Source organism: Endocarpon pusillum (assembly GCF_000464535.1).
Source record: "Endocarpon pusillum Z07020 unplaced genomic scaffold scaffold4190, whole genome shotgun sequence".
NCBI lineage: Eukaryota > Fungi > Ascomycota > Eurotiomycetes > Verrucariales > Verrucariaceae > Endocarpon > Endocarpon pusillum.
The window spans coordinates 47,057-71,523 of record NW_006916398.1 but is presented as its reverse complement, the minus strand read 5'-3'; the positions used below and the strand labels follow the sequence as shown (position 1 = coordinate 71,523).

Here is a 24,467-nt window from a genome sequence, read left to right as displayed (position 1 = left end):
GGGGGCCTGGAACGTGTAAGCTTGAGCCAGTGGGAGGGAGGAGGGTGGGATTGAAACGGGGGTGTGTGGTTGTGAGAGAGAGAGAGACCGGGAGACGGAGAGGGATAGGTCAAGGGTAGAGGGAAGGTGGGAGCACGAACCCACGCTAAAGGGAGCGAATGCTCTTTCGTCATGAATCAGCTCCGGACGAGAATACCAGCGCTCGGGGATGAAGTCATTGGGTTGTTCGAATGCCGCAGGCACTAAAGCAAACAAGAAAAAGTTCGTAAGCACATTCTCACTTTCACTTCCGGTAGATAAAAAGCGGCGAACTTACATCTCGAGAGTACGTATTTCGACGCCGTGACTTTGACGTCCCCTGGGATCCAAGTATCGTCCACCCACAGGCCTTCTGCGCTGGTCATGCGTCCTCCGCCGGTCATTTGGGGTGGAAGAAGACGTAAGGTCTCATTGACGACACCGTTGAGGTGGGGTAGTTTGGCGAGATTGTTGGAGTCGGTTTCGTCGACGTTGCGAAGTTCAGCGACGATTTTCTCCGCGTGTTGCGGGTGCTTGCACATGAAGTACCAGAGGGCGATTAGGGAGGCGCGGGTTGTGTCGCTGTGACGAATATTGAGTTAGTTCGGCTTTGTCATAATAGTATTTACGACTCATGGCATCCGCTTGTGCTAGGTAGAGGATACTACACGGAAACACACATACCTGCCTGCCACAATGGCGGAAATCGTGTTGCCACTCAAGAGATTTTTGCGCCTCTTTAAGCTCCACTTCGAGCTGAGCTGGTTGTACTCGTCGATGAACCACGAAGCTACGTCGAGTTTTTCGACGCTGGACTGGAAGCTTGGGTCAGCAATCTCAAGTGGCTGCTACACCACAGTCAATATACGTACCTGCATTCGTTTATTCATACGCTCATCGCAGAACTTCACCATCCCCATCCAATCCTTGACTTTACCTAGAAAGGGTACGAAGACAAAGGCCGCGCAGACCACCCAGATGGCATCGTTGAGAGGCGCCAGTAACGCAAGAGCACGTTGCTGTCGTGCAACAGCAGGGTGCCACTCGCTAGTCCGCAGCATACCAAAGTCATCGCCAAACACGAATTCACCCATTGCGTCGAAAGAGAACCACGACATGACATCATTGACTTTGACCGGGTTCTCGCCATATCCTGCAATGCACTGCGCCAGATTCAAGACCTGCTGTAATAGTCGTGGTGCGTATTCGTTAATAGCTAAGACCATCATAAGCATCCAATATGGACTTGGGATGACGTGCGACAAAGGGTCAGCTCACATTTGGTCGAGAAGGCCTGATTCCACAGCAAGCGTCGTGTTCTGTTCTCCTCTCTATCACGTACGAAGATGGCTGAGGCCCGGGGATGTAGCACGTCATACCATTGGTCCTTTGTATTTTTATTTCGTGCACCGTCGAGTAGGTCAAGTATTCCGGTATGGAAGCAGGTGATTTCATTTGGGCCTAGAAATTGTGCAAAATGAGTACATGATTTAAAACAACACTTAGGTCTTCTTTTCGAGTTGGTACATATTGCAAGAACCAGCGCGAGCACATCACTTGACTTTGTACAAGTTACACAATCACCCAAAGAAGGTCTGATGGGTTGGAAAGGTAGCTGTCTCACCTGTCCTTATGAAAGTCCCATACTTCTTGTGTAGATCTTGAAGAACCAGATAGTTGGTCGAGTTTCTAGCCTGAAAGACATGCCAAAACTTAGTGACAGCTGCAAGCTTTGGTCCTGGAAAGTGTCGCAGCCGATGAAAGAAAATCCGGTAGATCGTTATACTGGTGAAGAGAGACCCAAGGTAGGACGTGAATATCCACCCACAGAGGCGGAGATGCTCCGCCAGGTGGCCGGACTCGTGAGGTACAAAGTACCATACAGCGCAAGCGAGAGCTGCATGACCGAAGACAATGCTTGGTACGCTCAGGTGCCACTCGCCGTGGATGAACAGGCCATGATGAGCAACGAGGCCCGTTACAGCAGACGCAAGCAGCCGGAGAGCGGTATTCGAAATCGTCGTAGACATCGCATTCAAGGGTCTGTTTGACGATGAACAATGTAACCCAGGATCTGGAGAAGTGAGGTCAGGACTAAGGAGGAGACACCCCCCTTGCTCAAGACGCAGGGACTGCACTTTGCAACGAGTTTTACTACGTGACACCCTGCATCATTGTCCCTGCATTATACACGCCATGTAGCATGCATTCAGAGAGGACATGATCGGATCCAGTGTCTTCACATGTCCCGATCGACATTGTGGGCATAACTTTTGTTCATGTCGGATCCGCCATCGGCGAGGGTGGCTTCCCTGATCTGCAGTGCAACACAGCACGGATTGGTAGTTCTCAAGCCACTTGGAGGTTTTCAGCCTGGTGCAGACTACTATGGAGATTTTGCATTGTTGGAGGGTGGGCTGTCCTTAGGGGGTGCCGAGGAGAAGGTCGGTTGGTCACAAGAATAGAGCATTTCGCGTTATGTTATTTCAACAATTTGCAACTTCCGTCATATCCGGCCAACTACTACGGGGCCCCTGAAGTTATGTTGGTCTGGTCCTAGGAGCCGGGGGTTTTTATTACGGAGAGATAATATTATGATTCGTTATTGTACTACTAGTACAGGGGCATGAAGTATTGTTAGTTCAGGCCTAGTATCTTGGACTCGGAAACGTTCCTTGTACAAAACAGCTAAGCCCATATTGGATTGAAGACAAATATTTGACTCATTTGAATCATGAAGGCATCTAAATCAAGCTTTGCAATAACAAATTATGGCACTACTATATAGTAACAAGAACTAGCCGCCACTAGCATTAGCCTAGCTAGTAGCAATACTCATGGCTCCCCCTGTAGTAAAGCTTGTTCTGTGTCCCTTCATTCTAATGAGGGAAAGCATTACATCAACTTCTTTGGAGCATAGCCGTTCAGTACAGATAGGATTTAAGTTACAAGTAGATACACTAACGCTGAGCTAACATCACTCCAGGCCTCCCCCAGAGTATCTGTGGCTTGCAGTCACTTGTTATCTGTTTTCTGTATATTAGTGCTTGGTTTTATCAGGGCTAGCGTGTTTATCATCATCCAATAGAATGCTCCTGCTATCCGGGATTATGTACTGACCATCTCCAACAAAACAGGCTGTCTGGATGAGAGTAGGGCATACCGAGATAGGCTTAAGGTATGTGTGACTAATGTTGGGAACATTCTGCTGTCCATTATCGGATTTTACCGTCAAGCTCGGTCCCTAGTCACGACACAGTCCCGGCCCCAGAATAGACCCGCGCACCACTTTTACTATTTGACTGGACAAGGTAGATATGTGACGGCGTTATTAGGGTCGTTTAGAAATCTGCGATCGCGATAAACTTCTAGAAGTGTGTGATTTATGCGCATGCATCCTAGGCTAGTCTATCGATGGGCAACCTTGTCTCCGTGGTACTGTAGATAAAGTAAATTACGGATAAGATTGGATTGTTCCATGAGTATGCTCCGTACGTTGGACCGTACAAAAGGGTTTCGTGATGGGGCAGCTAAACATCCGAAGGGTTATTTTCGGATCTTTAATTTGCTAAGATGATAAGTATCCAGTGTGATGTCTATGTAAGGGGCTGATAGTGAATGACTGTCTTAAACATGAAGTCCACTATTGCTAAGGAGCTAGGTTTGCCGGGTAAGTGTGAGAAATGAGAAATTGTTAATCTTCAACTGATGTCAAACAGTATGCCAAATATCAGCAACCTCGCCCCGACTACACTTTGCAAAGCCTGCCATCCAGCTGCTGCGCCCAACGGTCACTGCCCACCGCCTGGAGCGCGTAGAACCTATCGTCAGGGTCGTACCGGGCTTTGATCTTGTTCAAGCGATCGTAATGGGAGCCATAGAACACTGGCTTCCAGTCGGGCTGCCGGAAGTCCGCTTCGTTAAGATACGCGGCTCCATTAGGAGTGAGCCGCTCAAGCTGAGGTAGCAGGTCATCTGTCATCTGCTTCTGGTAACGGATATTGGCTGGCTCATCGGTGAAGCTGTAAGGAGTGCCGAGGACGGCGCTGAAGAGCGTTTGACGCCAGTAGGGGTTAGCGCCAATGGCATCAGGCGAAGATACGCTCTTCGCTACGTTGAATGACACGCCAGAGAAAATGATGCCGGAGTCCACGATGTTTCGAAGCGCTGCCATAAACGACTCAGGGTCCTTCTCAATAAGCGAGCGAGGGATTAACCGTCCACCAAGCTGGTTCTGAGAGACATTCCAAGGGGCGTTCGTGGCATTGTAACTCTGCAAGTATGTCGGGTACTCTTGCGACATATAAGTATATGGGACCGCGTTTCCTTGAAGATTGTCGATTAGTGGTTGAAAAAGCTTGTCCAGGTCTGCTTTGGAGACCCCGGGGGCGGTCGCAGGCTCCACGAGGAAAGCCTGTGGTGTGACCAGCCAGATCACAACGGCGCCCGCATCAACCATTGACGGAAGGGACTTGACAAGCGTGCCGACCGCGTCATAGAATTCATCTGCATTATTGCCAGTGTTTGTGAAGCTGATGCTCACCGACGATACTGTCGTGGCAGGGTAGGTTTTGGCAGTGAGCGAGACCACGGCACCGTACGTCCCACCCCCTCCACCACATAGTGCCCAGTACAAATCTTGATTCTGGTCTGGCGTTGCGGTTAACAGCCTTCCCGCAGCCGTCACCACCTCCCACTCTAGGACTTGATCAGCGGCAAGACCGAATTTGGAGACGAGCGGTCCGTGGCCACCGCCTTGAGTATACCCGCCAACTATGCCCACGGTTGGGCCATTCCCACCGACCACCATGATACCTTTCGAATCAGCAAATTCGTACGCTTCTTTGACCTCGACGCCTGCACTCATTTTCATGGCCTTGCCGGTGAAGGATAGGCTACGATAGTCCTTGAGCTCTATCGATTTCATGTTATGAGTCCAGATGGAGACGGCACCCGCCCCGGTTGATTTGCCATTATAGTCATGACCTGTATTACGGATCACTAAACGAATGTTGTGTTTATTGGTGAAGGCAATCGTCTTTTGATAGTCGGAGGCATCGCTAGCCCTGACAGCATAGCTGACATAATAGCCAAGAGTGCAAGGGACGCTGGCGGGCAGAAACGGGTTGCAGGTATTGTTAGTGAAGAAAGGTGCCATGATGGAGGACGGATTCTCGAGATGGGTTTCTGGAAAAAAGTACACGTTCCTCAGTGTATCGCATCTTGCAGCGTCATAAGGTGGGAAGGCTTCATTATGACAAGGTGCCGCGATTGGAATGGTCGCTATCAGCTTTCCTCCTAAGGTACGATTGAATGCATCCCATGCATTTGGCTCAGGCCAGCAGGCATCGCCAGGAAAACAGCGACATGAGGACTTCTTGGCTCGTTCGGCCTGGCGAGGCAGGGCTTGTGGTGAAGACGCATAGTCGAGCGTCAGGGTGCGCACAGGGCCGAAGAAGATGAAAGAGGCCAAGAGGGCCAGGAGAAGAACCAGACAGCGATCCATCGGCGATGGCTGATACGAAGGAGGTGAAGGGTGCTAAGGGAAAGAGACGAGGCTCCCACGTGGAGAGCAGGGCAGCTTTAACTTGAGAACGATGTTGTCCGCATTGAACGCCACCCATCATGTTGGTAAAGGCCCCAAAGATGAACTAAACAGTTTCTGAGCCACCAGTAAGCGAGATTCTGCACATATTCTGATCGTCAATCAGGCGGCAAAGAAAGGAAGTATAATTACTTCATAAATCCAGCGATGAATACTTATGCCATTATGGGGGCTACTACTGGGCCATTATTGGGGGAGTTTCTTCCTACCAGAGCACGTTACTACTACTACTACTACGTAATCCACTAGGTGTTGCACCTAACTCAAGAGGGACGTAGGCCACTAATCAAATAGCCGCTGTGCCTAGTTGAATGCGAGGATGGAGTCCTGCTACTACATAGTACATATATATTCGAGCCCCAAAAGGGCATTCTAGATTCAATCATCTAAATCTAATTTGGTAATTAGAGCAGGCATCTTGGTGGGAGATGAGATTTACTCCAAAGATTTAGAACTCATTGTAGGACAAACAAAAGAAAGTCAACAGCATTAGATGAATATCACTACAATGCATAAGGGATACGGGTTCCCGTTTTGAGTATTCTTTGGAGATTTCTCCGTTGACATATTGGGGCTTCAAGATATGAGGCCGAGACTTTAAACCCAGATGGCAAAGCACGCCCTTTCAACGGCTTGAGTAGTAACTTCAGTGTTCCGTTCAGTGTGCCGTTCAGCGTGCAGCCATGCAGCATTCAGCATTCAGCATTCAGCGGGGTCATCAGTCCACGAGTCTGGGCACCAGACTGTGCGTAATTTACACTTTACTAACGGTAGCTGTGAGCAGCTAGTAGATGGTATCTGTGTCTTATTTAGTGCGCAGCTTAAGGCTTATGCTAGTATAATGCCTGTGTAGAAAGCTGCATGCTTCGGTCCGGTTGCACAGGACCGGACACGCATCCGGAGCTCTTGAGATAAGGAGTACTCGTACACACTCCACTGTGTAGCACCACTACTGTGTGGCATCAACTCGTGGATGGCAGGACCTCTATTTCCTACTCGTACTGTGGTCGCTAGCTCATTCAGATGCCAGCGCTAACTCGAGACTACGCTAAAGCATCATTTAAGTGGTAGTACGTAGTAAGTTAGTCAATTGTGGTTGACCCATGTCCGTAACCATCTCAAGCTAGGGAACACCTCCCCACATCACAAATTTCCGATATTTAGTCCTCCACAGTGCAGTTAGTACCTGCCTAAAGTACTCTTAATTGGCTTCGGCAGATTGGATGTGGCTGCCATAGAGGTCGATAGCATGCAGGTCGCTCGTACCGACCGTGCCGTCCTATGCTAGAGCTAACGTCATTGCGTTATGAGGGTCAAAAGCCAATTGTTCTGATGGCTGACCCACTTTGGCGCAACTCATTGGTGAGACGCAGAAGCCACAGATCATTGGCCATTGGCAATGCAAGTCATTCAACCGCCAGTTTCGAGTTTGTATCTGGACAGCGGTTTGCAAGGAGCTCTAACATGGGAAAAGAAAGCGAGGAACCGAAGCCGGCCGGAAGTCTGTGCTCATAACTGGAAGCTCATTTCCCTCCGTCAACGCATCTGTACACTACCTCGAATTCTACCATCATGATTAGCGAACGGGGAAAAGCGCTGACAATCTGGATCATCGTCTTCACTGTCCTCACTTTCACCACCCTCCTTCTACGACTTTGGGCTGTGCGCATACAGAAGAGAGATGTGCGCTTGGATGACTTCTTCGTTATCGGCGCATTCGTATGTGGAATACCTCTTCTGTACCTAGACTACTGAAGACAATATTTAACACCGTCTTAGATCTCCCTTCTCGCCTTGCTAGGCACGACCTTTTGGGGTATGTTCTTCGACGCTGAGATCAGTTCCAATCATGGCTAACATCGCCAACAGCCATCGCCAATGGCCTAGGCGCACACACGGACACAGTGAGCGTTGCTCAACAGACGGTGCAGAAAAAGGTAAGCTCCGCCGCTCTTCGACCCCACGCCGTACTTCGACTCATGCCGTGCAACCGCAGCTCCTTCTGTCATCGGGTATTACCTGGACATTGGCCACCATTCTGTGCAAGCTAGCAATCCTATGGCTCTACACGCAGATCTTCACGACCAGAAAATTCAAGCTCGCGGCTTACATCCTAATGGGTGTGACCGTGTCATACGCCTTCATCTTCATACCAATTTTCTTTACGCAATGCAAACCCGTACATGCCGCATGGGATCCAGTGCTTTCGTTGACAAGCTGCCGACCCATCACGCGGCAGGAGTTTGCATCTGTGGCTATCAATATGGCTTTGGACTTGGCCGTGGTGATCCTGCCACTCCCCGTTGTGTGGAGCCTGCGCATGCCAACGAGAAAGAAGATTGCTGTGAGCCTGATGTTTAGTCTTGGTCTGGTGTACGTGCTCATCCGCATCAACTTTCCGAAATCACCATAGCTCACTAACTGTGCTCTAGCATTGTGGCCATCATGACCTGGCGCATTCACTCCACGGTGCGCGCGACCAAAGAAAAGGACTGGAACTATGGACTGTATATTACTGCGCTCCAAAGTCTTTTAGAGCTGTGGCTCGGCATTATCGCCGCTAATCTTCCAACCCTCGCGCCGTTGACCTCCCAGCTCATTATGCCCAAGATCATGAGCTACTTCCGTTCAGGCAATTCCAAGGAGCCTTCGTCGGGTCGTCGGCTTGTGTACGGCATGCGGGGTGGGGAAGACTCAGCCCTGAAACGAGAAAAATTCCAAATGCTCGTCAATGAAGATGCTCGTGTGGAGGTAAACGAGACTCGACACTTGAACAAAATCGAAGCTGGCGCGTCGAGCCGGTCTATCAGCATGGATGACCATTCCTGGGTTGATGTCGAAGCCAATGGCATAGGGATGCGACGCGATGTGGATGTCTCTTTTGAGACGTTCCATGAACCACCAAAGAAGGCACATATATTTGGTCGGTGATGATGCATCCTATAAAGGTTGACGAGAACATAAGAAGGTTTGCACCACCATGATGCATTAGGGTGTGGTTGGTCTAATACTGACGCGTGTTATGTGCTGGATTTTGAGGATTCGGTCGAAAATGATCTATATTTAACGTCTATTTATGACTACGGCTTATTGATTTTACGAGAAACAGGATGATGTAGGTTGTCAATTCATGTCAATTGCCTGTCTACCATGTTGCGTGAGCTCTATGTCATATGTTACACGGTGGCAATCGGCCCCTTTGATCTGGAGCGGGATCCAATTCGACCAGGAAATGCTCCGTGTGACAGCCTGTAACGTACTACGGGAGGAGGCATAAGTACTGTTAGCTTCAAGCTAGAAACTCAGTATTTCACACAGCCTTAACGAATTTGTACTTTACTGAAACGACGTTAGTCTGTATGGTTCTGCGAACAGAGCCAATCATCATGATTATTGGTTAGTGAGGGGTCGAGATTTACAGCAGCTTGGGAGGACGCCAGACCCTTGTATCAAAAGCTACGTAATAGCTATCACTAGCTCACGCTAACAATTCTTATGCCTCCTACCCCGCACGGTAGTCGTACAAGAGATGACCACACTACGGAGTTCTTATATCTTATCTGTGCATGCTGCCTCAATTAGCGTGCTAAGCGCACTTTAAGCCCAAATAAAGTTATTCTGAAACTCAAGTATTCATCAACGATACTTTTCTAACTATCGGTCAAAAAGATCCAAGGATAGTATGGTACACTCTTTACATTCCATAGATTATTTCTTTCATACGGAAAATCTGCTTGACCAATACAGCGGCCGTTATTACAATTCCAAATCTTTGCAGTCCACAGCACTGATTGAGGGTTTCTCCCTCTCCGCCTATGCACAGATGGGTAACAGTGATAATACCTCGATGGAGGGATTGCTCTGCTCTATGCTGCGGAGACACGATGGATACCCCGGATTAAAATAATAGGCGTCTCACAGTGAAACAATCAGTGGCCGGGATATGCTGCATTGGCCATCCTCCACCACTGTCACATGTGGAACGGTACTGTAAGGCAAAACAACGGAGAGAAGCGAGGCCAACCAATCCTTGAATATTAATAAGCTTACAGCAGTTTCAGTACCTTCGGTCCTTCAGCCTTCTCTTAGAGGCAACATGATATTCTGCCTCTATTAATGATCCAGCTCGGCCCTGCTCCTCGCCTTTTTCTCTTCCAAGCTTCTAAGAGGTGAACTCAAAAATTAAACATCACGCCGAGCGTCAGTGCCTGTTGTTTACGCCCGATCCAGCTCTTTCAAGCACCAGAACTCCCCGACCCTACATTCTCAAAGCACATTCTCCCTCGTCTTTTCCGAAGGATCAACCTGTCAAAATGAAGCCAGTATTCCCATCGCCTACAAAGACTTGGCACAACGATGTCTATCCTGCTATCGACCCTACTCTACCTAAAAACAGCCACGCAGGTCAAACGGTTATTATCACCGGCGCAGTAAGCCTAGTCATCATTTTATTCAGGTCCAATTGAGGTTAGTTGCTGAGATCTAACGATTTGGATGTTGCGAACAGGGCAGTGGTATCGGCCGTGAAACAGCGGTTGCATTTGCCGCTGCGGGAACAAAGCACCTTGTGCTCATAGGCCGTTCTGAATCGACACTCGCCGACACGGAAAGTCTTCTTCCAGGGAACCCCAAATGCTCAATCTTCCAGGCCGACATCACCGATGAGGCCGCGATGGAGAAAGTCGCAAAGACCGTCGGCAACTGGGATGTGTTGATCCTCAACGCAGGATACATCTCGACTCCGTCGCCTGTAGCTAACGCCCGTCTGGACGACTACTGGAAGAACTATGAGGTTGGCCCCCGTACAAGCACTGATCCATTCAGGGCGAAGTCGCTGACCGCTTTCAGACGAATGTCAAGTCAATCATCATCGCCGCAAAAGCGTTCTTTCCTACGGCCAATGCCAAACGCGCTGTGGTACTGGGCAACACTGCTGGTGCAATTGCCCTGCCAACGAAACAGGTTGTTGGACTGTCGGGATACCTAACCTCGAAACTAGCACAGATCAAAACGCTGGAATTCTTGGCGGCTGAGAACCCAAAGATGTTTGCATGCAGCGTCCATCCAGGCATGATAGAGACCGACATCTTCTTGAAGTCGGGCGCTACCCCGGACATGTTGCCCATGGATACAGGTGAGTGGAGCGGGTGCTCGGCAGCCGAACAGGCATGAATGAAATTGCTGACTGTGCTTCTTCTAGTCCAGCTCCCGGCTCATTTCATGGTGTGGCTGTCGACACCCCATGCGCAATTCTTGAACGGAAAGTTCGTCTGGGCCAACTGGGATGTTGAGGAACTCCAGTCTCAGGCGAAAGAGATCGAGTCCAGCGACAAAATGAGTGTAACTTTCCAGGGCTGGCCATTTGCGAACATGGGATGATAGCCTGATTGAGCAGCATAGACTAGGTTAAAGCGACGAGGCATTGTAAGTAAATGAGCACAGACCGGGCGAACATGATGGAACACATGAGTCCGATGGAAACGGTTGGAAACACTCCAGCCAACAGAGCCACATAGCCAGGATTGAACAGCATGATTTGTAGCTAGCTATTAGCTTCACTGCGGGAGCATGAAAAGATGTATGTCCATGCGGGAGTTGACATCCTCACTGGCCTGTACTGTATTTTTGCATCAAAGAGGATTTACTCTAAACACCCTAGAGAAGCCATACAGATGTGATACTACCGTCTCTTGATGCCTAGCCCATAAGTGAATGGCTAAGACCTTGGTGCAAGCTCTTACTTGGGTTAAGTATTTAGTACTTGGTATTTACTAGGTGCCCGGTGCATGAGATCTCATACTCGAGGAGTTAGATTTGGTTCTTTGAATCTCAATTCCACTTAGGACTTCATACACTCTCTCACGAAGAATACTAGTGCATAGTCGACAGTTAAAAATCAGATATCAAGTCAGAATATGAACACAGGATTTGTGTGATGGCACACCGTGTCTGACAGTTGACGGTTGACAAAACAATCGTCCGATATCTGGAATGCTCCGATGGCACCGGCTACGTCTCAGCTGCGCCCCTCGATCAGGACCCAGATCTTACTGGCACGTTCGGCAAGGATAAGAACATCTGCAAAACGAGTCATGACTTTACCTCCGATTGTGCTACCACACATGTTTCATCAGGTATAAACGGGGGGAGAGAGGCCCTTTCCGCCGCCACCTTACCGAACCCCCCAATAGGCCGGGTCTCCACCACTTCTACCTGTCCTTTTCCATGTACTAGACGAAGTCTTTCTCCGTCTAACTTAGCGCGTGGTAAGAGGTTGGAGAAGGTCTTGTCAAGTATCGCATCGTTCAGACATTCCTGTTGCACAATATGTTTTATGAACGCCTGCAGTCTGATATATCTAGAGACCTCGCTATATCGTGTTGCTGAAGAGTGATCAATATTAAGATTTGGCAGAACAGAAAAAAGATCACTAAGAATACCCTCTTCTTTCTCAGAACCTCTCTTCCCTTTGATGATGGGTGATGACTATGCAAAGGAAAGGGCGAGCTTGAGAGCCCAGGCCAGACGTCGAGAAGAAGAAGCTGCCCGGCAATTTCTAGATGAAGACATCTTCAGCATCCGTCTGGAGAGTCGCCAATCACCAAGACCAGTACCGCAACAACAGTCCCCACACTTTGAACCCATACCACGAATCTCTCAACTCCGGCTAGACGCAGCTTCTCCTTCTTCTCGACAGGCACAGCTGGCTGGCTCCTCTGCAAGTTCGTTGCAGAGTGGCAGTCCGCTCCCCGGCCAGAGACACGCATCCGCCACCTTTTCTCCAGGCTCTTCCTATGATGACAGTCCTTCTTTCCAGCGCGGACGACCCACCGGCTCTTCGGTGGGTGTCAGCCCATCTTATTCCCGGCAGGGACAACTGGCTGGAGCCTCTTCAGATTCTTCTCCGGAAGAAGGAGGATGGACCAGCCCATCATCTTGGCTCACCAGTCTCATCCCGGGTGGGCAGCAAGTCACAGACCACTTTTGGTCTCATCACGTCCCAGATTGCCACTGCTTCCGCTGCCGTCCAGCATATTACACTCCCACGGGTGACTATATCATGAAACCTATTGTCGAATATTTCCGAGGTCCATGTCCCATGGGCTGTACGTGCCCGTACTGCCTAGAGCAAAGATCCAGATGGAAAGCGCAAAACAAGTGTCGAAACGATGGTCACAAGTTAGAGAGGCCCCTGCAGTGCAAGTCACGCTTCTGTGCGTGCAAGATCGGATGTCAGGAATATTCATGCATCAAATGCGAGCCCAGAGCGCCTGAGAATCCGATCCTTCGACATCTGGTGGCAACGCAATCTCCTGCTGCAAGCCAAGCATCTGGTGATCGTAGTGATGCTTCTCCGAGTGGGACTCCGAAAAGCCGGGCAAGCAGAAACTCAGCTACTGCGGATCAGGATCAGAGTGTCGTCAGCCGCGGTGATGCCTTGCAAAGTCGCCTGTCGACTGACAAAATACGACGGCGCAAGAAGTAAGCTGGGCAGGAGAGTGAAGGTACAATGTAATGCTTCCTGTTGTGGAAGCCAGAGCAAGTAAGCTGGAATGAGGATCTTCATCATCACTGTTGTTTATACTTACAGCATGTCAAAGAGGAGACTTGACGACAATATCATTATGCAAAGTCCTTTTACATCGTCTTTCTTGCCCTACTGCAGTTTCCTGCCAACATTGCAGCGATTGCCCCGTCTATCAGATCCACATCCTGTTACCAAAATGCAGATATGAAAAACCTACTCGTACCTTCGCGTGCGCATCTTGCTTGCAAGATATACTCCGTACTTACCCAGAACTAACCTAGTACATCCCCTTCCACATGCCTGCCCATTACGCACCATCCGAAGCTTGAAATGCAAATCCAGCCGTGATTCCCAGTAACGAGGCAAACAGGTTACTTATCACAGCACCCAACGCAGCCGAATCAATCCTATCCATTTGATCAGACACGTACACACCTTGAAACGCCTGGCAGACAGGCAAGCAGACGCCTGGCAGACACTATAGCATCAAAGGGCCAGCCCCAATCAACCGCGCTCCATAAGAGCAATCAGTCGAGTCATGGATGAACGCTGTTCTCTTTTGGTATTCTGCACCGAATCTTGACCGCGCCTTGGCACCCAATTGGGTTGGCCATTTTACTGTCTGCCTCAGGAATTAGTCACCCGGCTCAACTTCGGCTCAGCCTCTGCTCAGGCCGCATTACCACCGCTCCTGCTGCTTACCACCTTCTGTCCTAATGCTACTTAGGGGGACTTAGTCTGACATTGGAGGTGAGCTATGCATTTCAAACGTCCCCAGGTTCTCCCTCAAACCGACCATTCAGATATGGAAAGCGGAGGGCTAGAAAATAACTGCGAGATAACAGATGCAGGACTGTCGATTCTGTAGTATCGGCTCAGGGTCAGGTATTCTCAGGAACAAGGATGCAGCACAGGCGTGATGTAATATTAGGTCCTTGTTTTCTAGGATGTGTTAGCCTGGCAAAATAAACTGTCTTCCAAATCTTCAACCTTGGATGCTACCCGTGGTCCTTGTTGAGAGGAGGTTTCTTATAAGGGGCCACTCTCGTTACTTATGGGCCGCGTTAAGGGTGGCTCCCAGGGTTACTCCGGGGGGGTTCTTTCTCTAAAAGCCGCACGGGGGCTGAGCTTAAAGTGAGCTCCGTGCAAAAGTTCCCCAACTTGACCAGGCAACGATGAGGGTTTCAGGTCAATGAGATCCACACAGGACAAAAACGTGGTATTTGATCGCTTTATGGCGCCTAAACGTAGCGTTTCAGACCTCAGCCTACTCTCCACCTCACACAGCAACGTCCAATCATACTGTATTAGAAGGTATCCAGGCCCGCTGAACTGTGCACCCGCCACATCCCTTGGTCGGATAGCCTCACAGTTCACCAGCATTCAGCTTGACCTCAAATGACGGACCACCTGCACTCAAATTTAACCCTGCGATATCTCTCGTCTCCATGAGCAGTCCTGTTCCCTTTCACGCTGCAAGAAATGCTATCATGGCTGCAGCGACATCAAGTCGTAAGCGTGACCGGTTTCGGCAATTTTTCTCGACTCTCTGCACCCAGTGCACTAAGCTCAAACTCACTGCCGCAAACTTCTATTTATCTGACCGTAATTCTGCCTTGCGGCACCAGCAATTCGAGGGTTGCGCCAAGGATTTGCAAGAGTTTCGCAACGCACAATATTGCCCTTCCGAGCATGTGAAACACTGAAAACTGCGAACCCGGGGGCCATATTATGGGAACCTGCACATGCTCCGGGCTGAGCTCACGCCACTCAGGCGCCTCAAGGCTCGCCAAGCTGTGCTCATGATTGCACCGCGCTCTCAACTATATGCTGGCTGGACAGCGGACTCCTCCACCAACGGAAATCAGTCACATAGACTCGGATATCAAAGTTCTAGTGGCCATGGCATGCGTGCCAAGCAGACGTAGAGGGCGGAACAACACGATTCAGCTCGAAGAAGGCGACGAATTGAACGTAAGCTCATCTACTTAGCAGGAAGAAGCCCACTGTAAAAAAATGATAAGAGAGCCGCTAAAGTGCGCTTAGAGTTAGCCTAACCGTAAGATTGCTTAGAGTGCACCAGGATATATAGCTAAGGCATCTGTAATCTAATAAGATATCATTATTCACAACATTATGTGTCAAAATTATGGTCTTACTATGGTCAAAATATGCCTTTCTGATCATACTAATATGGTCTTTATTCGACAGAATAGTTGCCATTCCCACTAACGGCACTTAGCCCACATTTTTTATTACCCCTTCTCCTAGTAAGTAGTAAAGTACAAGGCGTTGGGGAAGCTGAACCTCGAACACGAAATGGCGGGGGAAGAGCTGAGAAGATCGCACATTAAATAAACATCTTGTGCTCCAGCGTCATGCCTTCCCCAGGTTCGACAACTCACTTTTCAGCCGTGCCACACTGACCCTCCATCATGAGCAAAGAGCAAGGCTTCAGTCGTAGAGCCATCTACCTTTCCCCTCTTTCAACCAGCGCCGATGGCGTGTGTGCTCTGCGATGCTACTTGAAGCATTATGGCTACCTTCCCCAGAAGCACGATACTTCAAAGGACACCTTTGACAAGGATTTGGAAGAGGGGTTGAGGAAGTTCCAACGTTACTATGGCCTCCAAACCTCAGGCAAACTTGACGGCCCCACAAAGGGACTGCTCACTCGAGGTCGCTGTGGCGCTCCAGATGCCACCCCTAAATCTTCGCTGGAGGCAAATATCGCCATTCCCTGGGGCACAAAGACACTGACCTATCACCTGGGCACCCCAAGCGCTGATCTCCCGAAAATAGACTGCTGGGCTGCCATCGAACGAGCTCTCACCACCTGGGAAAACGCCGGCGTTGGGCTGAAGTTCAAAGAGGTCAACGACGTGGCTAAAGCAAATATCGCCATCCACTGGGGACCGGCGGAAGATGCCGACCACAGCATGGTCGGAAACGTTCTCGCTCACGCCGACTTCCCTCCCGGAGAATCCATTTTGCGTCATCCGCGGGATCAACTACCCCTTCACTTTGACGACAGTGAACATGTTTGGGTGAATGGAACACAATTTAATGCTTTCGACATCGAGACAGTGGCGTTGCACGAAATTGGGCATTGTCTGGGACTGTTTCATTCGAATGTACGAGGCGCTGTGATGTTCGCATTTGTGGATGATAATTTCATGTTGAGGAGAGTGCAGCAGGATGATATCCTGGGGATTCAGCAGTTGTATGGTCATGGATGGCAGGAGGTAGACGGAGCGGGGACGCAGACTGCAATGGTTATGAGCGATTTGATTGATTCTAGAGTGGATGGAGGAGGAGAAGCGGCTGAGCAGCAGCAAGAGCTAATCCAAGAGTGATGCGGAGGTCAGGTATAGGCTCGGTCTTCAGAAGAAAGGGCGGAGAAGGATAGTCAAATGCTGATAGTCTGTATTAGGAAATATTGGTGTTTGCAGTACTCTCAAAAGTCCAATTGTTGTCTGTGTCACGAATGACAACTCATACATATATTAGAACGCCTGAGTCATGCGTGCAATTCGCATGATTCTCTGTCTTTTGGAGATGTAGGTGTTATGAACCGCTCCGCTGAGGTGCAAGTCCAAGAGGGGCTTCTGTCGCAGTAAGTATTATAGTAGTGGACTAGATTGGAGAGAGTAGACTACAGTCACGTGTGCTTAGGTCTCGAAGGGGAAATGAAATTAGGGGAGGTCAAGATTCGGGTGTGGATGTTGTGGCAACTGGCTGGACGCGCTGTGCAAAGAAGATAGGACCAGAAAATGGATGGCACAGTCTAATACATACATACATACATACATACATACATACATACATACATACATAGATGCCCCCCACTCCTATGCTACTCATCTGCACACCGCAACCCTCCTCCACGGCTCTACTTTGGTCAACCTGCAATGTGGAAAAGGACACATCCACCACTGTGAATCCCCAATCATGATAATTCAAGAGAGCTGTAGTTGGTTACACCATCTTTCTCTCCCAGTCTCCCCTTCCTTTTGGTTTCTCCTCTAACCAGCATCTCGTTTTTGCTATTTACCCACTCTCCTCGACTGGTGCTGTTCGTTCCCTCCTCTAGCCTAACCTCTTTGCGCCGTACTTCAGGCGGGGTCATCGAAAACCAAACGCATTGACTTGGCTTGCCTCAGCTCGGTCTCCTCACAAGGGTGGAAGGATGGAAGGAAGGAAAATATGGAGAGCTGCTCGTGCCCAGTCGAGGTCGAGATCGATGGGTGATTCAGATGGAAGGTGGAAGATGGAAGCGACATGGCTGTGTGTATGCGTATGTGTATGTGTACATGCATGTGCGAACAGCTAAATCAGTCAGTTAGTTAGTCGGTCGGTCAGTCGGTCGGTCAGTCGGTCGGTCAGTCGGTCGGTCAGTCGGTCAGGGGGCCTGCTGCTGCTGCTGCTGCTGCTGCGGTGCGAAGGTAGGTAGGTAGGTTGGGAAGGGGTTTGCATGAGCCCTAGCTACATAGCCTCGGCCACGGCCATGAATGGGGAGTTGGGGGTTAGGATAAAACGTGGACGAACTGGTTGCGGTGGTTTCGTTGCAAGGAGGGATCATGAAATACCGGATTTTTTGGTGCAAAGGGGGGCGTGCGCCTTTCTTGAGGGCTGGCTTATGATATGATTTTGTGTCCCTGCTGCAGCCCAGCCTGGAGTTATGCCAATGCAACAGCTTCGGTGATTGTAAAGCTAGCTCGCTCGCTCCCAGAGCGCCAACGAATGCATCAACCCCCTGGTCTTTCCCTTGATGGTCAATTACCCAGCCCAGCGCCTGTGCCTCTCAGCAAAGCTGCACCCAACACCGCAGCACGGTAAATCTCAGACCCCCGCCTTTCCATCATCCATCATCTCCGCTATCCACCCCTCCCCTTCTCATCTATCAGAACAAAAGCCCACCCAGCATCATCCCGCCCAACACCCCCCCTGCCAAGGGCATCCCCATCCCACCACCATAGCCATATCCATACGGCCTTCCATACGCATAATTCGGCCTCGGATACGCCACGAACCGATTATTCGGATTCGCATACGGTCCCTGCGTGTAGGGATTATACGCCTGATAACTGCCGCCTCCGTAGCCACTGCCGGGATAGATCAGGTTTCCATACGGATCCGTCCTAGGCGGCTCTACACGCATGGGCATGCGAGAAAGGCACACCAGAAGATGACTAGGACGATACAGCTCGTACTCTTCGAAATGATGACCAGGGTGTATGGGGATTCGACGGGCAGGATGATATGGGAATGGGTGTCTTCGAGCGTTTCATCTTGCGGCCGAGTTTGCCGAGCCCGCCGGTGGATTCATGGGTTTGCGGTTGAGGTCGGGGAGGGAGGTCTGGTGGTGTCGAGGAGTTTGCTTGTGGTGATTGGTGTGATTGTTGATGTGATCCTTTGTGAGTAGACCCCGCATCGGACTCATCGGCGCTACTTTCGGCTGCAATATCGGCGTGGTTTGGGGCCATAGCTGTTGCTTGGATTCGTTCTCTTTCTTCGGACGTTAGGGTGGAGAGGTATTGTTCGTCGTCGTAGGGATGGTGCCATATTGACCGTGGGGGGTTAGCATTCGTATCGACGAAAAATTGGTGACCCTCTTTGGCATCGTACTGGCGAACCCAACCTGGGGGTAATGGTCGAGCTTCGTCTTCCATGCTGCGGCGATGGAGGGCTGGGATGCCATTTCTCGGTACGTCGAGGTGGGAGGAGTGGGAGTAGTGGGTAGGCCTGCTGCTAGTTTCTGGTTTCTTTGTGTTTGCAGCATCCTCGTAGGCCGGTGGAGGAGCGTCCGACATGGGTGGGATGTTGTGCTGTAGAGATGGAAGGATTGACGGTGAATTGGAGTGGTAGATAGCGCACTTGACTTTTAGTTCTCAGTGTGCACGTAGGATTAGCGTTCCAGAGGGGACGAGGTCTTCAAGGGAAATAATGATACGGATACGGATACGGAGGAATATGAGGAATATGTGCAAGAATAGAAGGGAGTGCTGGAGGTAACTTATGACGAAAGAATGCGTCATCAAGTCTTAGAGCGCGTTAATGCGTTAACGCGTTGGCGCGTTGCAGTTGTGCCAAGTCTCATCATCCTTGGCGATTGTCTTGAAGTTCAGTTGCTAGCTAGCTAGTTGCTCGGAGAATCGGAGAATTGAGCTGCTTCTGTTGCAAGAGTTGGGGAATGACTGGTCCCGATAATGACTGGCAAAGTCATAATGGTTGTGACAGTCCTCTGCTCCAAACCGGCCGTCCATCTATATCCATCTATATCTATCTATATACATTCTTGCCCCATTATCCATATTATGTGCAATAGCGGTAATGTCTATGTCGTCAGAGTAACGCCTCATATTGCCCTCAAAAAGGTATCATCTTGGAAGAGCAAACCTCCCCTGCTGGCCCAAAAACCCATAGTACGAGAACTCCCGTGGCAATAGGTTTCTGCACACCCAATGCTCACCAGGTGAACAGCATCAATCCAGGATTCAAAACGATAGGCAACAAAAAGTGACTGGCAACGATAGTAACCAACGGCCAAATGGCAGTAAAGGCGTTGATGTGCCAATGATACGGCACCAACTTGCCAACAGGTCCAACACCACCCAAAACGATCATAGCGGTGATCATGAATATGCACCAAATGAAGGTGACCTTGAACTTCTTCAAAATGCGAGGGACTTCTTCAAAGAATGACGTGTCGCTTGCCTCCTTCGCGGTAGCACCCCAGGACATGTCAATGCTGAACATGTGCGAGAGGAGTGCCTGGGAGACATGAAGCGAGATACCACCTAGAAAAACCGTCAAGAGAGGTACCCATTTCAGGTTTTCGAAAACTGACACAAATATTAGCGAACTGGATAATGCAGAAGACGGATTCATGTTAACTTACGGGAGCCGAACAAACTCCTCTCTTCAATTCTGTATCGAAGGACGGCAAGAGCAAAATTGCCGAGAGCGCTGAAGACGAGAACGATAGAGAAATAGATCTTGAAGCTGTCGATATAGTAGAGATCAAGCCATCCGTTGTACCATCCAACCAGGAGGTAATTCGCCACGGTGAGTATCCAGGCACTGCCAATGGCATAGTAGGTACCGATATACGCCATGATCGTAAGTTTCGAAGGCAGAGGCATGTTGCTGCACATGAACCGTCGGAATAAAGGTGTAAAAGGTCCTCGGAATATCCAGTATCGCATGGGATGGAAGATCAGCTCGTTGCATCCGTAGGCATATTTCTCCCATCGAGCAAGCTCATCGTAAACAGTCAGCGACACACCTTCTTTGAATCCCTGACCAGCGTAAGCGGCAAGACGCAGGACATATCCAGTGGTTTGCAGTCGAAGAGCCATATCGAAGTCTTCAGAGACGGTGGCTTCAGACCAATATTTCTCCGTGACACCGTCGTCTCCAAGATATGCAATGTCTTGTACGGCAGACCAGCGGAGGAAAGCATTGTGACCAACGAATGGGGCAACGTCACCATTAGCCACCGCGAACTGAATTGCGGTATAGATCAGGTTGGTGAAAAATGTGATGCCTCTTTCGAAAAAGGTATCGGTGACGTTCATCACGCCAGAAGAGAATTGGATGATGGCCACCTGTGGTGATGCCTCCATCTCGCTCACAGCGTCTAGGAAGCAGTCGCTGGGGACACGGGTGTCAGAGTCGATAAGCAGGATATAGTCGCCGATCCGAACATTTCCTTCCGCCCAGGTGCGGCCTTCATCCTCCTCGATGACCTGCGAGAGTGCGTTGTCGTAGAGATCTCGCTCCTGTTGTTGCGACCAAACGCCTTCGCGTTGGAAGACGGCGAGCTTGTCTTCTACCCGAGCGCTCACATAAAGAGCATAATTCATGTTCGAAGCTTTCTTGAATTTGCCCGGTCGGATGAACGCCTTCTCTCCGTCGGCTGGCTTGGGGTTGTGCTTTGGACGAGCAACCCAGCCGATATTGTGCTCTTCGTAGTATTCCCGCCGTTGCTGAGCGTCTTCTGGCGAGATCAACTGCATACCATCATCGTTGATGAATATGTTGGCCGAGCCACCCTGCATTTCGTAGGTAGAGATTGCTTCCTTGATCGATTTCACGGTTGGATCAATCACAGACCAGAGACCCTCCTTATACACCGGACACTGGATCGTGACATGGGGTAGCGTTTCATGGTGTATACGTGGCGGAGCTGTTCCGGAGAAGAACTTGGTGTTATCGGTCATTTGACTGATGGGACCTATGATCTGCGCGACACAGCCAGCGAGGGATTGCATGAAGAACTGTTATCATAGTCAGCTTCGGCAGCAAACGTGTCGTCTGGCAAACATACCAGAGCGAGCCAGATTTGGAGTGGAACAACGACCACAAAAGCTAGCCTTAACCACCCCTTGTCCACTGTCACTTCAAGAGCAATCTGCCTCCATCCAGCTCCAAGCGCTGCAATGACCAGAATGAGCGTGATTGCTGTCAGTACTGGCTGGATGAGCACAATCTTTCGAGGTGCCTCGGCCAGACCTTCTTCGATGTGGCCGTCTTGTGATCCGTAGACTTCGTCAATGTAAACACTGGGCGCACGGCTTCCCATCTTGCTCGGAGCTTTGCTCGGGACCTTGCTTGTTACCGCGGTACTACCCTTTTCATGCTCCTCGTCGTCCTCCCATATCATCTTCATGAGCTGGTCTTCTACGTTTTGGGCTCGAGATAGAAGATGATTTGGGTCATCATCCCACACGACCAACATTGAAGGTTCTTGGATGAAGGCTGCAAAGTGATGTTTTTGGCATTCCGGAAGGTAGTTAACGTTCGGCAAAACTTGGATCCGGAGACCATTGTCAAGGGGAACGTAGTGCATGTCGGTACTGCGAAGGAAAAGCTTGATGACCTGTGTATTGATGGTCAAAGCACACTGTAACCATCAGCTTTGGTTTCCTCCAACACGAATGGCTCGGTACACACCTTCACATTAAGCTTTTTGATAGAATCATAGAAGCCATTCCTGTGCTGCACTAGTTCTGTCGGGCAGGAGATATAGTCGTCTCTTGCCTTCTTCATGATCACTCCCTCATCCCACCCTCCCTGCGTCCACATCCTCTCCCGTTGCTGGTGATAAAGCCAATTCGACATAACATCAGCTTTCATGTCTGCCAGTTGCGGTGAGGTGCTATTTCTGAAGTCACCGCCAGGATACGCTGGCCGCGCTGGAGACCTGACAACCTGCGAGGTGTTTGATGATGGGATGCTGCTGAGCTCAACATTATTTGGAGCCGCAGCGACAGGTGACTGCTTCGAGCCAAACTTCATCGAAGATAGAGATGGAAACCCAGAGGGCTTTGACCGTGCTGGTGCCGTGACAGCGGCAGCTGGTTTCTGGGGAGGTGCATCTGTGCCGGCCGGATGAAAGTAGTTCTTGATGCCCATTTTTGGCCAATATGGGTCAGTAATGTGTGAGAAAAGAGAGTTCTATCAACACACGGAGCCTGTCCTCGAGGCCGCAGTAGGGTACTCGAGGGTGAATCAACGAAAGACTGGGAGCACGAAAACGAGTGACAAGGCAGTGTGCTGATGAAAAAGGAAAATAGATAAAGCAATTCGAAGACAATCCACTTATCAATCCCACGTATCTCAAATGTGAATGGGACCTGAAGCAGATTAACTGCCAGGGGTACCGGATTGGGCAAGCGTGTACGGAGTGAGTCCAGTCCAGGCGGCGGCTGCGTTGCCACAAAACGGTAGATCAGCCCACCCAACAGCTAGCTCGTGACCTTTTCTGGTAATCATCTTCAAGATCCTCCTTGGTAGCATCTAAGTGATCAGAGTCAAATGGCATGGTAAGTTTGCTAGGCTGCTAGCTAGCTGCAGCGATCCCATATATGAAAGACCCAAATGGAACAACGTCAGCAACGCCACTTTGCGGAAGTATAGTATAACGCTTGTTAGCCTGGATCTGGACTCGCTGGGACAGGAACTGATCATAGTGGTTATGTCACATACAACTATGGGATGAGGGTTCAAGCTTTCCCAAAACGCCTGGGTTCTGTAGATACGTTCAACGACATTAGCAAAGACAGCCAGATGAACGAGCACTGCCATTTGGTAGGGTCAAATTCAGGGCGCTTGAGTATCGAGCGCTTTTTGCAAGGATGATACCAGGTTGTTCACAATACTACGTACAGCTCACAAACCTTGTACGGCGCCCACATGGCACATCGAGATCCAGAACGGGGAGACATCCTTCAGGCTGAAGTGGGTCTTGCGAAAGTGCTGTTGGAACGGTCGACGTCACGATGTGGTTTAGCTGAGCGCTGTGAGATCCATGGTTGGCAGAGGCTTAGCACACATCCCAAATATGTGAAGTTTTTGTCAAGATTTGAGCTAGAAAGTGACAATAAGGTTCGAGCCAATGTGCCGTCCTTGAAGCGGTCTTGGCTCACCTTGGTAACACTGCGTTATGCAGTCCCCTACATGGCGACTCAACAATTTCTCAATCCTCCTTTCGAGGTGATGTCTTAAATCTACTCCTTGCGTAGTGCGACTGGACAACCATCCGGTTGAATTTGTGATCAAGGAAATCTGTCAGGTTTAGTCTTTGGAACACGGTCTTCCCATCAGCCAGATGATCATGTTCTGCTTTTGAGGGTCCGACGGGAAAGACCGGTAGCGTTGCGGTTCTGCTACGATATTATTCTAGCGAATTCCTGGTCCTTTGGGCGGAATTTCCCGATCTCAGCTTAGCCAGGTCTTCTGACTTGGGAAGTGATTGATTGAAGGATCGGAGATCATTTGGCAAAGAATTTCATGCCACGTTATTGAATGCATGATGCATTAGTGCGCTGGGCTACTGCGGCAACCCTGCGGGTAATGAATGGCAAAGCAATTGATCGAGAGCATTTAGAAGATAAGCCTGGGTTGCCGAGTCCCAGCAAGCTTTCTTGAGCTGGATTGACGTGATGTGTAAGTCTATGAGCGTTGTGGTATGTCAATCAAAATTGAACGTTTCGAAATGCGGAATAAGATTTGTAAGAATTTATGGCTTCAGAATGTCAATGGTATTGTCTGAAGACGGCTATCCCCCGTTAGCTCGCTAAGCCACCAAACTAGTTAATGTACTAGTATGCAGTGACAGACACGTTACGCAAAAAGCAAGGGTTTCACAGCAGAATCTAAGGTACGCCCATTCTCATAGGCCAATGTATTTACAAATTCCAACCTGTCAGTGTCAATTGCATGTACTCCACCTTAGTGTTCCAGACACCCGGATATCCAGTATGCGAGAACAGGTTGCGCAGCGGCAGCCTTTTGCTCCGGGTTGTGTCT

General features: G+C 49.8%; 8 protein-coding genes across 8 annotated transcripts in view; 4 read left to right on the top strand and 4 right to left on the bottom strand.

The window, feature by feature from the left end:
- Positions 1-2,048, bottom strand: part of EPUS_06735 (uncharacterized protein) — a gene marked incomplete at both ends in the record, with an annotated part of 2,235 nt that extends 187 nt beyond the window's left edge. The window contains 7 exons of the mRNA XM_007805213.1: positions 141-242; positions 317-600; positions 703-833; positions 891-1,234; positions 1,297-1,312; positions 1,361-1,479; positions 1,643-2,048. Of these exons, the coding sequence (XP_007803404.1) occupies positions 141-242; positions 317-600; positions 703-833; positions 891-1,234; positions 1,297-1,312; positions 1,361-1,479; positions 1,643-2,048 (1,402 nt within the window). The remainder of the gene's footprint in view (positions 1-140; positions 243-316; positions 601-702; positions 834-890; positions 1,235-1,296; positions 1,313-1,360; positions 1,480-1,642) is intronic.
- Positions 2,049-3,766: 1,718 nt separating this feature from the next.
- EPUS_06734 (uncharacterized protein) lies at positions 3,767-5,524 on the bottom strand (the record flags this gene model as incomplete). Its single annotated transcript, XM_007805212.1, has 1 exon — positions 3,767-5,524. One exon carries the CDS (start codon positions 5,522-5,524, stop codon positions 3,767-3,769), a length of 1,758 nt encoding a protein of 585 aa, XP_007803403.1.
- A 1,671-nt stretch (positions 5,525-7,195) lies between these two features.
- Positions 7,196-8,554, top strand: EPUS_06733 (uncharacterized protein; the record flags this gene model as incomplete). The annotated part of the gene is made up of 5 exons (XM_007805211.1): positions 7,196-7,342; positions 7,403-7,439; positions 7,493-7,560; positions 7,620-7,996; positions 8,056-8,554. 5 exons carry the CDS (start codon positions 7,196-7,198, stop codon positions 8,552-8,554), a joined length of 1,128 nt encoding a protein of 375 aa, XP_007803402.1.
- Positions 8,555-9,936: 1,382 nt separating this feature from the next.
- Positions 9,937-11,002, top strand: EPUS_06732 (uncharacterized protein; the record flags this gene model as incomplete). The annotated part of the gene is made up of 4 exons (XM_007805210.1): positions 9,937-10,053; positions 10,131-10,415; positions 10,472-10,757; positions 10,824-11,002. The coding sequence occupies 4 exons, from the start codon at positions 9,937-9,939 to the stop codon at positions 11,000-11,002; spliced, it is 867 nt and encodes a 288-aa protein (XP_007803401.1).
- Positions 11,003-12,098: 1,096 nt separating this feature from the next.
- On the top strand, positions 12,099-13,109 carry EPUS_06731 (uncharacterized protein; the record flags this gene model as incomplete). Its single annotated transcript, XM_007805209.1, has 1 exon — positions 12,099-13,109. One exon carries the CDS (start codon positions 12,099-12,101, stop codon positions 13,107-13,109), a length of 1,011 nt encoding a protein of 336 aa, XP_007803400.1.
- A 2,477-nt stretch (positions 13,110-15,586) lies between these two features.
- On the top strand, positions 15,587-16,507 carry EPUS_06730 (uncharacterized protein; the record flags this gene model as incomplete). Its single annotated transcript, XM_007805208.1, has 1 exon — positions 15,587-16,507. The coding sequence occupies one exon, from the start codon at positions 15,587-15,589 to the stop codon at positions 16,505-16,507; it is 921 nt and encodes a 306-aa protein (XP_007803399.1).
- A 1,836-nt stretch (positions 16,508-18,343) lies between these two features.
- EPUS_06729 (uncharacterized protein) lies at positions 18,344-18,964 on the bottom strand (the record flags this gene model as incomplete). The annotated part of the gene is made up of 1 exon (XM_007805207.1): positions 18,344-18,964. The coding sequence occupies one exon, from the start codon at positions 18,962-18,964 to the stop codon at positions 18,344-18,346; it is 621 nt and encodes a 206-aa protein (XP_007803398.1).
- Positions 18,965-19,619: 655 nt separating this feature from the next.
- Positions 19,620-22,571, bottom strand: EPUS_06728 (uncharacterized protein; the record flags this gene model as incomplete). The annotated part of the gene is made up of 4 exons (XM_007805206.1): positions 19,620-19,996; positions 20,053-21,433; positions 21,484-22,059; positions 22,110-22,571. The coding sequence occupies 4 exons, from the start codon at positions 22,569-22,571 to the stop codon at positions 19,620-19,622; spliced, it is 2,796 nt and encodes a 931-aa protein (XP_007803397.1).
- Positions 22,572-24,467: the final 1,896 nt, after the last annotated feature.